Here is a 15807-nt window from a genome sequence, read left to right as displayed (position 1 = left end):
ACAAGACCCCTGGCTGTCTTCAGGACCCTTGGCTGTCGTCAAGACCCCTAGCTGTCTTTAAGACCCCTGGCTGTCTTCAAGACCCCTGTCTTTCTTTAAAACCCCTGGCTGTCTTCTAGACCCATGGCTGTCTTCAAGACCCCTGGCTGTCTACAAGACCCCTGGCTGTTTACAAGACCCATTGCTCTCTTCAAGACCCCTGGCTGTCTTCAGGACCCCTGGCTATCTTCAAGACCCCTGACTGTCTACAAGACCCCTGGCTGTCTACAAGACCCCTGGCTGTCTTCAAGACCCCTAACTGTCTTCAAGAGCCCTGGCTGTCTTCAAAGCCCCTGGCTGTCTTCAAGACCCCTGTCTGTCTTCACGACCCTTGTCTGTCTTGAAGACCCCTGGGTGTCTTCAAGACCCCTGGGTGTCTTCAAGACCCCTGGCTGTCTCCAAGACCCCTGGTTGTGTACAAGACCCCTGGCTGTCTTCAAGACCCCGGTCTTTCTTCAAGAGCCTTTGCTGTCTTCAAGACCCCTAACTGTCTTCAAGACCCCTGGGTGTCTTCAAGACCCCTGGCTGTCTTCAAGTCTCCTGGCTGTCTACAAGACCCCTGGCTGTCTACAAGACCCATGGCTGTCTTCAGGAGCCCTGGCTGTCTTCAAGATCCCTGGCTGTCTTCAAGACCCCTGGCTGTCTTCAAGACCCCTAACTGTCTTCAAGACTTCTGACTGTCTTCACGACCCCTGTCAGTCTTTAAGACCCCTGGCTGTCTTCAAGATCCATGGCTGTCTTCAAGACCCCTGGCTGTCTTCAAGACCCCTGGCTGTCTTCAAGACCCCTGGCTGTCTTCAAGACCCCTGTCTTTCTTTAAAACCCCTGGCTGTCTTCTAGACCCATGGCTGTCTTCAAGACCCCTGACTGTCTACAAGACCCCTGGCTGTTTACAAGACCCATTGCTCTCTTCAAGACCCCTGGCTGTCTTCAGGACCCCTGGCTATCTTCAAGACCCCTGGCTGTCTACAAGACCCCTGGCTGTCTACAAGACCCCTGGCTGTCTTCAAGACCCCTAACTGTCTTCAAGAGCCCTGGCTGTCTTCAAAGCCCCTGGCTGTCTTCAAGACCCCTGTCTGTCTTCACGACCCTTGTCTGTCTTGAATACCCCTGGGTGTCTTCAAGACCCCTGGGTGTCTTCAAGACCCCTGGCTGTCTCCAAGACCACTGGTTGTGTACAAGACCCCTTGGCTGTCTTCAAGACCCCGGTCTTTCTTCAAGAGCCTTTGCTGTCTTCAAGACCCCTAACTGTCTTCAAGACCCCTGGGTGTCTTCAAGACCCCTGGCTGTCTTCAAGTCTCCTGGCTGTCTACAAGACCCCTGGCTGTCTACAAGACCCATGGCTGTCTTCAGGAGCCCTGGCTGTCTTCAAGATCCCTGGCTGTCTTCAAGACCCCTGGCTGTCTTCAAGACCCCTAACTGTCTTCAAGACTTCTGACTGTCTTCACGACCCCTGTCTGTCTTTAAGACCCCTGGCTATCTTCAAGATCCATGGCTGTCTTCAAGACCCCTGGCTGTCTTCAAGACCCCTGGCTGTCTAAAAGACCCCTGGCTGTCTTCAAGACCCTTGGCTGTCTACAAGACCCCTGGCTGTCTACAAGACCCCTGGCTGTCTACAAGACCACTGGCTGTCTTCAGGACTCCTGGCTGCCTACAAGACCCCCTGGCTGTCTTGAAGACCCCTGGCTGTCTTCAAGAAGGCACTGGACAGGCATCTGAAGTCAGCACCTGACCAGCCGGGCTGTAGTTCGTACGTCAGTTTATTTGCAGCCAGCAGTAACACCCTGGTTGATCAGACCCTGATCCACGAAGAGGCCTGGTCTCAGACCGAGCCGGGGGCGTTGACCCCCGAGACCGTCTCCAGATAACGTACATGGACAGAAATATAGATCTCAAATCACGGAAAGAACGGTTCGAACCTCCCCCGTTCCGTGAGTTATGAATATAGGTCACCTGACCTCAATTATCGTCCCATCACAACTAAATTTAATACAATTCTTCAAATATATATATACCAAAAAAAAGAGATAATTAAGGCCCCAGCGACTTGGTATATCTCGACTTTCAGGTGATCAGTGCCAAGGAACCAGAGCGTGAAACAGAGAGCTGAGAATATCTAGCCTGGACAGGACTCGCAGCAGTGGTTTTAAGTTGGAAAAATTTAGATTCAGGAAGGATATAGGAAAGTACTGGTTTGGTAATAGAGTTGTGGATGAGTGGAACAAACTCCCAAGTACAGTTATTGAGGCTAAAACATTGTGTAGCTTTAAAAATAGGTTAGATAAATACATGAGTGGATGTGGGTGGGTGTGAGTTGGACCTGACTAGCTTGTGCTAGTAGGTCTGACGCAGTGCTCCTTCCTTAAGTGAATGTGACTGACCAGACTAGGTCAAGGCATTGGCTTAAGCCGGTAGGAGACTTGGAGCTGCCTCGCATGAGCCAGTAGGCCTGCTGCAGTGTTCTTCCTTATATTTCTTAATAGCACTGGGAACAGAGATGAGGCTCAGGGACTGACTACCTGATAACAAGTTGTTTTAAATAGAGAAATAAGACAGAAGATGAACGTAACAAGGAGATCAATCAGCCAGACAACTCCGAGAAGACACACACGTCTGTAAAACCGTGTATGTTCACTGTAGCAACGTTCCGCCGGCGTAGCAGGCTTCTCCAGTCACCGGCTGCCTCTGTATTTGACTGATGAAGCCTACTGTGTAGGCGAAACGTTTCGGAATAAAGATACAACTGTTGTATATGTAATTTATTCATCAAACTGAATGTATTTTATATACATGACGGTGCTCAGCTTGATGACTTGTACCATGCCACGGGTGGGGTTAGAACTCGCGGTCAGAGAGCCACATAACTCCAGACCGACACTTTAGCCACTGGGCCAGCTAGCTGGTCCAGTTAGCCACTGGGCCAGCTAGCTGACTGGTCCAGTTAACCACTGGACCAGCTAGCTGGTCCAGTTAGCCACTGGGCCAGCTAGCTGGTCCAGTTAACCACTGGGCCAGCTAGCTGGTCCAGTTAACCACTGGACCAGCTAGCTGGTCCAGTTAGCCACTGGGCCAGCTAGCTGGTCCAGTTAGCCACTGGACCAGCTAGCTGGTCCAGTTAACCACTGGGCCAGCTAGCTGGTCCAGTTAACCACTGGACCAGCTGGTTACAATAATATTCACACATCCTGGTACATTTCTACACCATCATTAAGATCTTGTGAGTCATGTTGACTTAAGCTCTGGTGGCCTGGTGGTTAACGCTCTGGCTTCACACGGTGAGGGCCTGGGTTCGATTCCCAGCCAGAGTAGAAACATTGGACGTGTTTCTTTCCACCTGTTGTCTATGTTCCCCATCAGTAAAATGGGTACCTGGGTGTTAGTCGACTGGTGTGGGTCGCATCCTGGGACACTGACCTAAGGAGGCCTGGTCACAGACCGGGCCGCGGGGGCGTTGACCCCCGGAACTCTCTCCAGGTAAACTTCAGGTAAGCTGTGAATAACATGAAGAGTCATCTCAGCTTAAGCTTGTTCTGTAGTGTCTTTATCCAGCGTAACAAGTGGAGTTCCTCCAGGACCACTTTTTCCAGGACCAGTTCTTCTAGGACCACTTTTTCCAGGACCAGTTCTTCTAGGATCATTTTTTTCCAGGACCAGATCTTCTAGGACCACTTTTTCCAGGAGCAGTTCTTCTAGGACCACTTTTTCCAGGAGCAGTTCTTCTAGGATCATTTTTTCCAGGACCAGTTCTTCTAGGACCACTTTCTCTAGGACCAGTTCTTCTAGGACCACTTCCTCTAGGACCAGTTCTTCTAGGACCAATTTTTCAGGACCAGTTCTTCTAGGACCACTTTTTCCAGGACCAGTTCTTCTAGGACCATTTTTTCCAGGACCAGTTCTTCTAGGACCACTTTCTCTAGGACCAGTTCTTCTAGGACCACTTCCTCTAGGACCAGTTCTTCTAGGACCACTTTTTTCAGGACCAGTTCTTCTAATACCATTTCTTCCAGGACCAGTTCTTCTAGGACCACTTCCTCTAGGACCAGTTCTTCTAGGACCACTTCCTCTAGGACCAGTTCTTCTAGGACCACTTTTTCCAGGACCAGTTCTTCTAGGATCATTTTTTCCAGGACCAGTTCTTCTAGGACCACTTTTTCCACGACCAGTTCTTCTAGGACCACTTTTTCCAGGACCAGTTCTTCTAGGACCACTTTTTCCAGGACCAGTTCTTCTAGGACCACTTTTTCCAGGACCAGTTCTTCTAGGACCACTTTTTCCAGGACCAGTTCTTCTAGGACCACATTTCCAGGACCAGTTCTTCTAGGACCACTTTTTCCAGGACCAGTTCCTCTAGGACCACTTTTTCCAGGACCAGTTCTTCTAGGACCACTTTTTCCAGGACCAGTTCTCCTAGGACCACTTTCTCTAGGACCAGTTCTTCTAGAACCACTTCCTCTAGGACCAGTGCTTCTAAGACCACTTCCTCTAGGACCAGTTCTTCTAGGACCACTTCCTCTAGGACCAGTTCTTATAAGACCACTTCCTCTAGGACCAGTTCTTCTAGGACCACTTCCTCTAGGACTAGTTCTTCTAGGACCACTTCCTCTAGGACCAGTTCTTTTTGGACCACTTCCTCTAGGACCAGTTGGATAAATACATGAGTGGGATGGGTTGGATTTGAGTGGGACTTGCACATCAGAGCTTATTTCTTGGGTAGCATTGAAAATTGGGTAGGTCAAATGTTTGTTAGTGGGATGAATTGTAAAGGACCTGCCTAGTATGGGCCAACAGGCCTGCTGCTGTGTTCCTCCTTTCTTATGTTCTTATGTTCTTATGTAAGACCACTTCCTCTATGACCAGTTCTTCTAGGACCACTTCCTCTAGGACCAGTTCTTCTAGGACCACTTCCTCTAGGACCAGTTCTTCTTGGACCACTTCCTCTAGGACCAGTTCTTCTAGGACCACTTCCTCTATGACCAGTTCCTCTAGGACCACTTCCTCTAGGACCATTTCTTCTAGGACCACTTTCTCTAGGAGCAGTTCTTCTAGGACCACTTCCTCTAGGACCAGTTCTTCTAGGACCACTTCCTCTAGGACCAGTTCTTCTAAGACCACTTTCTCTAGGACCAGTTCCTCTAGGACTACTTCCTCAAGGACCACTTCTTCTAGGACCACTTCCTCTAGGACCAGTTCTCCTAAGACCACTTCCTCTACGACCATTTCCTCTAGGACCACTTCCTCTAAGACCAGTTACTCTAGGACTAGTTACTCTAGGACCACTTCTTCTAGGACCACTTATTCTAGGACCAGTTCTTCTAGGACCACTTCCTCTAGGACCAGTTCTTCTAAGACCACTTCCTCTAGGACCAGTTCTTCTAAGACCACTTCCTCTATGACCAGTTCTTCTAGGACCACTTCCTCTAGGACCAGTTCTTCTAAGACCACTTCCTCTAGGACCAGTTCCTCTAGGACCACTTCCTCAAGGACCACTTCTTCTAGGACCACTTCCTCTAGGACCAGTTCTTCTAGGACCATTTCCTCTAGGACCACTTCCTCTAAGACCAGTTACTCTAGGACTAGTTACTCTAGGACCACTTCCTCTAGGACCACTTCCTCTAGGACCAGTTCTTCTAGGACCACTTCCTCTAGGACCAGTTCTTCTAAGACCACTTCCTCTAGGACCAGTTCCTCTAGGACCACTTCATCTAAGACCAGTTACTCTAGGACTAGTAACTCTAGGACCACTTCCTCTAGGACCATTTCCTCTAGGACCACTTCATCTAAGACCAGTTACTCTAGGACTAGTTACTCTAGGACCACTTCCTCTAGGACCATTTCCTCTAGGATCACTTCATCTAAGACCAGTTACTCTAGGACTAGTTACTCTAGGACCACTTCCTCTAGGACCATTTCCTCTAGGACCACTTCATCTAAGACCAGTTACTCTAGGACTAGTTACTCTAGGACCACTTCCTCTAGGACCATTTCCTCTAGGACCACTTCATCTAAGACCAGTTACTCTAGGACTAGTTACTCTAGCACCACTTCCTCTAGCACCACTTCCTCTAGCACCACTTCCTCTAGCACCACTTCCTCTAGGACCACTTCCTCTAGCACCACTTTCCCTAGCACCACTTCCTCTAGCACCACTTCCTCTAGCACCACTTCCTCTATCACCACTTCCTCTAGCACAACTTCCTCTAGCACCACTTCCTCTAGCACCACTTCCTCTTGCACCACTTCCTCTAGCACTACTTCCTCTAGCACCACTTCCTCTAGCACCACTTCCTCTAGGACCACTTCCTCTCGCACCACTTCCTCTAGCACCACTTTCTCTAGCACCACTTCCTCTAGCACAACTTCCTCTAGCACCACTTCCTCTAGCACCACTTCCTCTAGCACCACTTCCTCAAGGACCACTTCCTCTAGGAACACTTCCTCTAGCACCACTTCCTCTAGCACCACTTCCTCTAGCACCACTTCCTCTAGCACCACTTCCCCTAGCACAACTTCCTCTAGCACCACTTCCTCTAGCACCACTTCCTCTAGCACCACTTCCTCTAGCACCACTTCCTCTAGCACCACTTCCTCTAGCACCACTTCCTCTTGCACCACTTCCTCTAGCACCACTTGCTCTAGCACCACTTGCTCTAGCACCACTTCCTCTAGCACCACTTGCTCTAGCACCACTTCCTCTAGCACCACTTCCTCTAGCACCACTTCCTCTAGCACCACTTCCTCTAGCACCGGTCCTCACCCTAGTCCCAGTTTAACATACATTAATAATCAAGACACGGTATTAGCGTTTAAACCTACAAATGTTGCAGACAATGTTGCAGACAATGTTGCAGACAATGTTGCAGACAGTGTTGCAGACAATGTTGCAGACAGTGTTGCAGACAATGTTGCAGACAGTGTTGCAGACAGTGTTGCAGACAATGTTGCAGACAGTGTTGCAGACAATGTTGCAGACAATGTTGCAGACAGTGTTGCAGACAATGTTGCAGACAATGTTGCAGACAGTGTTGCAGACAATGTTGCAGACAGTGTTGCAGACAGTGTTGCAGACAATGTTGCAGACAGTGTTGCAGACAATGTTGCAGACAATGTTGCAGACAGTGTTGCAGACAGTGTTGCAGACAATGTTGCAGACAGTGTTGCAAACAATGTTGCAGACAGTGTTGCAGACAGTGTTGAAGACAGTGTTGCAGACAATGTTTCAGACAATGTTGCAGACAATGTTGCAGACAGTGTTGCAGACAATGTTGCAGACAGTGTTGCAGACAATGTTGCAGACAGTGTTGCAGACAATGTTGCAGACAGTGTTGCAGTCAATGTTGCAGACAGTGTTGCAGACAGTGTTGCAGACAATGTTGCAGACAGTGTTGCAGACAATGTTGCAGACAGTGTTGCAGACAGTGTTGCAGACAATGTTGCAGACAGTGTTGCAGACAATGTTGCAGACAATGTTGCAGACAGTGTTGCAGACAATGTTGCAGACAATGTTGCAGACAGTGTTGCAGACAGTGTTGCAGACAATGTTGCAGACAATGTTGCAGACAGTGTTGCAGACAATGTTGCAGACAGTGTTGCAAACAATGTTGCAGACAGTTTTGCAGACAGTGTTGAAGACAGTGTTGCAGACAATGTTGCAGACAATGTTGCAGACAGTGTTGCAGACAATGTTGCAGACAGTGTTGCAGACAATGTTGCAGACAGTGTTGCAGACAATGTTGCAGACAGTGTTGCAGACAATGTTGCAGACAGTGTTGCAGACAATGTTGCAGACAATGTTGCAGACAGTGTTGCAGACAATGCTGCAGACAGTGTTGCAGACAATGTTGCAGACAATGTTGCAGACTGGAACCTGGATGGTACACTTGTTGTAGACCTGGATGGTACACTTGTTGTAGACCTGGATGGTACACTTGTTGTAGACCTGGATGGTACACTTGTTGTAGACCTGGATGGTACACTTGTTGTAGACCTGGATGGTACACTTGTTGTAGACCTGGATGGTACACTTGTTGTAGACCTGGATGGTACACTTGTTGTAGACCTGGATGGTACACTTGTTGTAGACCTGGATGGTACACTTGTTGTAGACCTGGATGGTACACTTGTTGTAGACCTGGATGGTACACTTGTTGTAGACCTGGATGGTACACTTGTTGTAGACCTGGATGGTACACTTGTTGTAGACCTGGATGGTACACTTGTTGTAGACCTGGATGGTACACTTGTTGTAGACCTGGATGGTACACTTGTTGTAGACCTGGATGGTACACTTGTTGTAGACCTGGATGGTACACTTGTTGTAGACCTGGATGGTACACTTGTTGTAGACCTGGATGGTACACTTGTTGTAGACCTGGATGGTACACTTGTTGTAGACCTGGATGGTACACTTGTTGTAGACCTGGATGGTACACTTGTTGTAGACCTGGATGGTACACTTGTTGTAGACCTGGATGGTACACTTGTTGTAGACCTTGATGGTACACTTGTTGTAGACCTGGATGGTACACTTGTTGTAGACCTGGATGGTACACTTGTTGTAGACCTGGATGGTACACTTGTTGTAGACCTGGATGGTACACTTGTTGTAGACCTGGATGGTACACTTGTTGTAGACCTGGATGGTACACTTGTTGTAGACCTGGATGGTACACTTGTTGTAGACCTGGATGGTACACTTGTTGTAGACCTGGATGGTACACTTGTTGTAGCCCTGGATGGTACACTTGTTGTAGACCTGGATGGTACACTTGTTGTAGACCTGGATGGTACACTTGTTGTAGACCTGGATGGTACACTTGTTGTAGACCTGGATGGTACACTTGTTGTAGACCTGGATGGTACACTTGTTGTAGACCTGGATGGTACACTTGTTGTAGACCTGGATGGTACACTTGTTGTAGACCTGGATGGTACACTTGTTGTAGACCTGGATGGTACACTTGTTGTAGACCTGGATGGTACACTTGTTGTAGACCTGGATGGTACACTTGTTGTAGACCTGGATGGTACACTTGTTGTAGACCTGGATGGTACACTTCTTGTAGACCTGGATGGTACACTTGTTGTAGACCTGGATGGTACACTTGTTGTAGACCTGGATGGTACACTTGTTGTAGACCTGGATGGCACACTTGTTGTAGACCTGGATGGTACACTTGTTGTAGACCTGGATGGCACACTTGTTGTAGACCTGGATGGTACACTTGTTGTAGACCTGGATGGTAAACTTGTTGTAGACCTGGATGGTGCACTTGTTGTAGACCTGGATGGTACACTTGTTGTAGACCTGGATGGTACACTTGTTGTAGACCTGGATGGTACACTTGTTGTAGACCTGGATGGTACACTTGTTGTAGACCTGGATGGTACACTTGTTGTAGACCTGGATGGTACACTTGTTGTAGACCTGGATGGTACACTTGTTGTAGACCTGGATGGTACACTTGTTGTAGACCTGGATGGTACACTTGTTGTAGACCTGGATGGTACACTTGTTGTAGACCTGGATGTTACACTTGTTGTAGACCTGGATTTTTACACTTGTTGAAGACCTGGATGGTACACTTGTTGTAGACCTGGATGGTACACTTGTTGTAGACCTGGATGGTACACTTGTTGTAGACCTGGATGGTACACTTGTTGTAGACCTGGATGGTACACTTGTTGTAGACCTGGATGGTACACTTGTTGTAGACCTGGATGGTACACTTGTTGTAGACCTGGATGGTACACTTGTTGTAGACCTGGATGGTACACTTGTTGTAGACCTGGATGGTACACTTGTTGTAGACCTGGATGGTACACTTGTTGTAGACCTGGATGGTACACTTGTTGTAGACCTGGATGGTACACTTGTTGTAGACCTGGATGGTACACTTGTTGTAGACCTGGATGGTACACTTGTTGTAGACCTGGATGGTACACTTGTTGTAGACCTGGATGGTACACTTGTTGTAGACCTGGATGGTACACTTGTTGTAGACCTGGATGGTACACTTGTTGTAGACCTGGATGGTACACTTGTTGTAGACCTGGATGGTACACTTGTTGTAGACCTGGATGGTACACTTGTTGTAGACCTGGATGGTACACTTGTTGTAGACCTGGATGGTACACTTGTTGTAGACCTGGATGGTACACTTGTTGTAGACCTGGATGGTACACTTGTTGTAGACCTGGATGGTGCACTTGTTGTAGACCTGGATGGTACACTTGTTGTAGACCTGGATGGTACACTTGTTGTAGACCTGGATGGTACACTTGTTGTAGACCTGGATGGTACACTTGTTGTAGACCTGGATGGTACACTTGTTGTAGACCTGGATGGTACACTTGTTGTAGACCTGGATGGTACACTTGTTGTAGACCTGGATGGTACACTTGTTGTAGACCTGGATGGTACACTTGTTGTAGACCTGGATGGTACACTTGTTGTAGACCTGGATGGTACACTTGTTGTAGACCTGGATGGTACACTTGCTGTAGACCTGGATGGTACACTTGTTGTAGACCTGGATGGTACACTTGTTGTAGACCTGGATGGTACACTTGTTGTAGACCTGGATGGTACACTTGTTGTAGACCTGGATGGTACACTTGTTGTAGACCTGGATGGTACACTTCTTGTAGACCTGGATGGTACACTTGTTGTAGACCTGGATGGTACACTTGTTGTAGACCTGGATGGTACACTTGTTGTAGACCTGGATGGCACACTTGTTGTAGACCTGGATGGTACACTTGTTGTAGACCTGGATGGCACACTTGTTGTAGACCTGGATGGCACACTTGTTGTAGACCTGGATGGCACACTTGTTGTAGACCTGGATGGTGCACTTGTTGTAGACCTGGATGGTACACTTGTTGTAGACCTGGATGGTACACTTGTTGTAGACCTGGATGGTACACTTGTTGTAGACCTGGATGGTACACTTGTTGTAGACCTGGATGGTACACTTGTTGTTGCCCTGGATGGTACACTTGTTGTAGACCTGGATGGTACACTTGTTGTAGACCTGGATGGTACACTTGTTGTAGACCTGGATGGTACACTTGTTGTAGACCTGGATGGTACACTTGTTGTAGACCTGGATGGTACACTTGTTGTAGACCTGGATGGTACACTTGTTGTAGACCTGGATGGTACACTTGTTGTAGACCTGGATGGTACACTTGTTGTAGACCTGGATGGTACACTTGTTGTAGACCTGGATGGTACACTTGTTGTAGACCTGGATGGTACACTTGTTGTAGACCTGGATGGTACACTTGTTGTAGACCTGGATGGTACACTTGTTGTAGACCTGGATGGTACACTTGTTGTAGACCTGGATGGTACACTTGTTGTAGACCTGGATGGTACACTTGTTGTAGACCTGGATGGTACACTTGTTGTAGACCTGGATGGTACACTTGTTGTAGACCTGGATGGTACACTTGTTGTAGACCTGGATGGTACACTTGTTGTAGACCTGGATGGTACACTTGTTGTAGACCTGGATGGTACACTTGTTGTAGACCTGGATGGTACACTTGTTGTAGACCTGGATGGTACACTTGTTGTAGACCTGGATGGTACACTTGTTGTAGACCTGGATGGTACACTTGTTGTAGACCTGGATGGTACACTTGTTGTAGACCTGGAGAATGACTAACAGTGTCGATTATTATTATTATTATTATTATTATTATTATTATTATTATTATTATTATTAGTGTGTGGGAAGTGGACACAAACGAGATAATGTATTATGGGTTAAATTAATGATAACTACGGATACTCTTACGTAATTTATGTAAATCCAGGAGCCAAGACGGAACGTCAGGGTCGACGGAAGTCAGTATCACAAGCTTAGTTTGGCGGAAAGCTAACAGAATGTTAGCTTTCCGGCTAACAGAATGTCAGCTTTCCGGCTAACAGAATGTCAGCTTTCCGGCTAACAGAATGTTAGCTTTCCGGCTAACAGAATGTTAGCATTCCGGGTAACAGAATGTTAGCTTTCCGGCTAACAGAATGTTAGCTTTGAGACGAAAATGTACAGGAGAAAATCAGACTGAATTAGCCAGATCTGCTGTTAAATGTATCACATAAGATAGTTATTTTACAAGTTGTAATTATAATTATAATTATAATTATAATAATCATTAAGTAAATACGTCAGAGTCAAAATTATTACCAGTATCCTGTTATTGAAGTCTGTCAGTTGAAGCTGACTGATGATACCTGGTTGATCAGGCGCTGTTCCACCAGGAGGCCTGGTCACAGACCGGGCCGCGGGGGCGTTGACCCCCGAAACTCTCTCCAGGTAAACTCCAGGTAAGTGATTCCTGCAGTGTTACTGTGGGATAAGATAAGATTTCGTTCGGATTTTTAAGCCTGGAGGGTTAGCCAGCCAGGATAACCCAAGAATGTCAGTGCGTCATTCAGGACTGTCTGTCTTATTTCCATTGTGGTCCTCAATCTTGTCCCCCAGGATGCCACCCACACCAGTCCACTAACACCCAGGATGCCACCCACACCAGTCCATTAACACCCAGGATGCCACCCACACCAGTCCACTAACACCCAGGATGCCACCCACACCAGTCCATTAACACCCAGGATGCCACCCACACCAGTCCACTAACACCCAGGATGTGACCCACACCAGTCCACTAACACCCAGGATGCCACCCACACCAGTTCACTAACACCCAGGATGCCACCCACACCAGTCCACTAACACCCAGGATGTGACCCACACCAGTCCACTAACATCCAGGATGCCACCCACACCAGTCCACTAACACCCAGGATGTGACCCACACCAGTCCACTAACACCCAGGATGCCACCCACACCAGTCCACTAACACCCAGGATGTGACCCACACCAGTCCACTAACATCCAGGATGCCACCCACACCAGTCCACTAACACCCAGGATGTGACCCACACCAGTCCACTAACATCCAGGATGCCACCCACACCAATCTACTAACACCCAGGATGCCACCCACACCAGTCCACTAACACCCAGGATGTGACCCACACCAGTCCACTAACATCCAGGATGCCACCCACACCAATCTACTAACACCCAGGATGTGACCCACACCAGTCCACTAACATCCAGGATGCCACCCACACCAGTCCACTAACACCCAGGATGTGACCCACACCAGTCCACTAACACCCAGGATGCCACCCACACCAGTCCACTAACACCCAGGATGTGACCCACACCAGTCCACTAACATCCAGGATGCCACCCACACCAGTCCACTAACATCCAGGATGCCACCCACACCAGTCCACTAACACCCAGGTACCTACTTGTTGCTAGGTGAACAGGACAACAGGTGTAAGGAAACACGTCGAAATGTTTCCACCCCGCCGGGAATCGAACCCGGGCCCTCCGTGTGTGAAACAAGAGCTTTATCCACCAGGCTAAATGTATCTTTGATAAGATACATTAAAGGCCAATGGTAGCCTTGAAACAGCACTTATCTTCACGTTGACAGCTAAAGATTTCTAACAGCCGCTGCATGGCTGTCTGCGGTCCCACTGGGCTGTGAATATACATATGTTAAACTCACCCTGGTGACATGTGCTCCAGCATTTCAGGTATGGCACTTTGAAAGCTGGAATTTTCTTACCTGGCTTTGAACGATCGCCCTAGTCAGTGCCACTTTGCTGAGGTAACGGACGATAGATGTTAGAGTTAGATGGGCTCACCTGGGTGTGTCTATTGTACCCGTATGACACTACCGTGTTGTGATACTGATATGGCTGACTTGATTAAAGGTAGAATGAATCCACTCTTGTTTTGTCACTTCTAGTCATGCTGAAGGTGGTTTAGTAACACAGGGACGGTCCGTGGATAATGTCCGAAGTGGGGAGTTACTGGCGTTACCTCGCTTAGAAGAGATAACTACCTGCTATAGTTCTTAATATGTCTGTGATTATTCACAGGAGGGAGAGTTTCTGGCGGGAGAGTTTCTGGCGCATCGGGGCACAAGAACGTTACACTTCTGTTGTGTATTTCCCTCAGTTCTTCCTGGAGATTGTCAGAGGATGACTTGAGTTTCTCGAAGTGCACAGGGACACCACCACGATTTTTTCTCCGTTTTAACATGGCGTGGCCTTGCCGGTGGTCGCTCGCCTACTTATTACATCGTCTCTGTTCAGATTTCTTTGTAATCCTGGAGTCTCAGGTCGTCTATATATAGTCGATTCCTGGTGTCATAGGTGTGATGGGTACAGCTGCCAGCTATAACCATGTAGCCGGATCAAGGACTGTGGATTCCTTGATTCCAAGGTGTTAATAGTTGAGTATGATGCCACAAGTCATATTATCAGGCTAGAAGCTTAATACTAAATATTTTTAAAGATCTTATTAATAGGTGTTTCCTTGGGCAAATATTGGAATGAAATATTCCGTAGGTTCTGATAGGCTTGTTGACCACAGCCCAGTTTGTTATACCTCTTCTTATCTCCACCCTGTCCAGATTCAATTTTATATCTGCTTGGATAAGAACACGTCTAAGAGGGGTTGCAGCCCCCTTTCTGCTTTCCCCCTAATGGAGAAATTTCTCCACAGAATCTCAGTTATGATTTTACCACTTCACTGATTCCGGGTCACGTAACAGCCTATTCTGTAAAAATTTATTCTCAATCTTCTACCTTCATTTTTCTAAAATAAGGTACAAACTACACACTACAAGCACAGTTCTCTTTAGTAACATAAAATCTCTCACTATACAAACATTTAAATTCTTCCCCACCCAAAAATCCATTTTATATTCATCAGTAAAACGATGTTTATGTCCAGCAAAATAATAAATGGTTTTCTCTTCTCCTCCGTCAGGTTCCATCAGTAACATAGACGACGGAGAGTATCAGTGTCGTGACGGTTCATCACCGGAGATCAGCAATAAAGTTATTTCTGGAGTGGTGGGAGCAGCCTCCTCTGTTACCTCCATCCAGGTGGCCAACCTCCTCAGACTCTTCAAGATCCCGCAGGTACGACCTTCCAGGTGGCCAACCTCCTCAGACTTTCCATGATCCCTCAGGTACGACCATCCAGGTGGCCAACCTCCTCAGACTTTCCATGATCCCTCAGGTAAGACCATCCAGGTGGCCAACCTCCTCAGACTTTCCATGATCCCTCAGGTAAGACCATCCAGGTGGCCAACCTCCTCAGACTCTTCAAGATCCCGCAGGTAAGACCATCCAGGTGGCCAACCTCCTCAGACTCTTCAAGATCCCGCAGGTAAGACCATCCAGGTGGCCAACCTCCTCAGACTCTTCAAGATCCCGCAGGTAAGACCATCCAGGTGGCCAACCTCCTCAGACTCTTCAAGATCCCTCAGGTAAGACCTTCCAGGTGGCCAACCTCCTCAGACTTTCCATGATCCCTCAGGTACGACCATCCAGGTGGCCAACCTCCTCAGACTTTCCATGATCCCTCAGGTAAGACCATCCAGGTGGCCAACCTCCTCAGACTTTCCATGATCCCTCAGGTAAGACCATCCAGGTGGCCAACCTCCTCAGACTTTCCATGATCCCTCAGGTAAGACCATCCAGGTGGCCAACCTCCTCAGACTTTCCATAATCCCTCAGGTGAGACCAACAAATACACAAGAAACAAGTTTATTTACTGCCAGGTCTGAGCTGGTCTCAGGCAGCAACGCTGGCGGCCATGTTGACAAAAACAAAAGAAACTCGACAACAACACAAGTGGGCAAAACTATCTTATTTTTCGACGTTT

At 47.8% G+C, this 15807-nt stretch overlaps 1 protein-coding gene across 1 annotated transcript in view; it reads left to right on the top strand.

Annotated features, from left to right (window-relative positions):
- The window catches only part of LOC138855467 (uncharacterized), a 321883-nt gene that overhangs the window by 187646 nt on the left and 118430 nt on the right, over positions 1-15807 (top strand). Inside the window, exon 2 of the mRNA XM_070104946.1 lies at positions 14905-15059. Coding sequence (XP_069961047.1) covers positions 14905-15059 — 155 coding nt within the window. The remainder of the gene's footprint in view (positions 1-14904; positions 15060-15807) is intronic.

This window comes from Cherax quadricarinatus, chromosome 95 (genome assembly GCF_038502225.1).
Source record: "Cherax quadricarinatus isolate ZL_2023a chromosome 95, ASM3850222v1, whole genome shotgun sequence".
Lineage (NCBI taxonomy): Eukaryota > Metazoa > Arthropoda > Malacostraca > Decapoda > Parastacidae > Cherax > Cherax quadricarinatus.
This window is presented reverse-complemented; position numbering and strand designations above follow the sequence as displayed.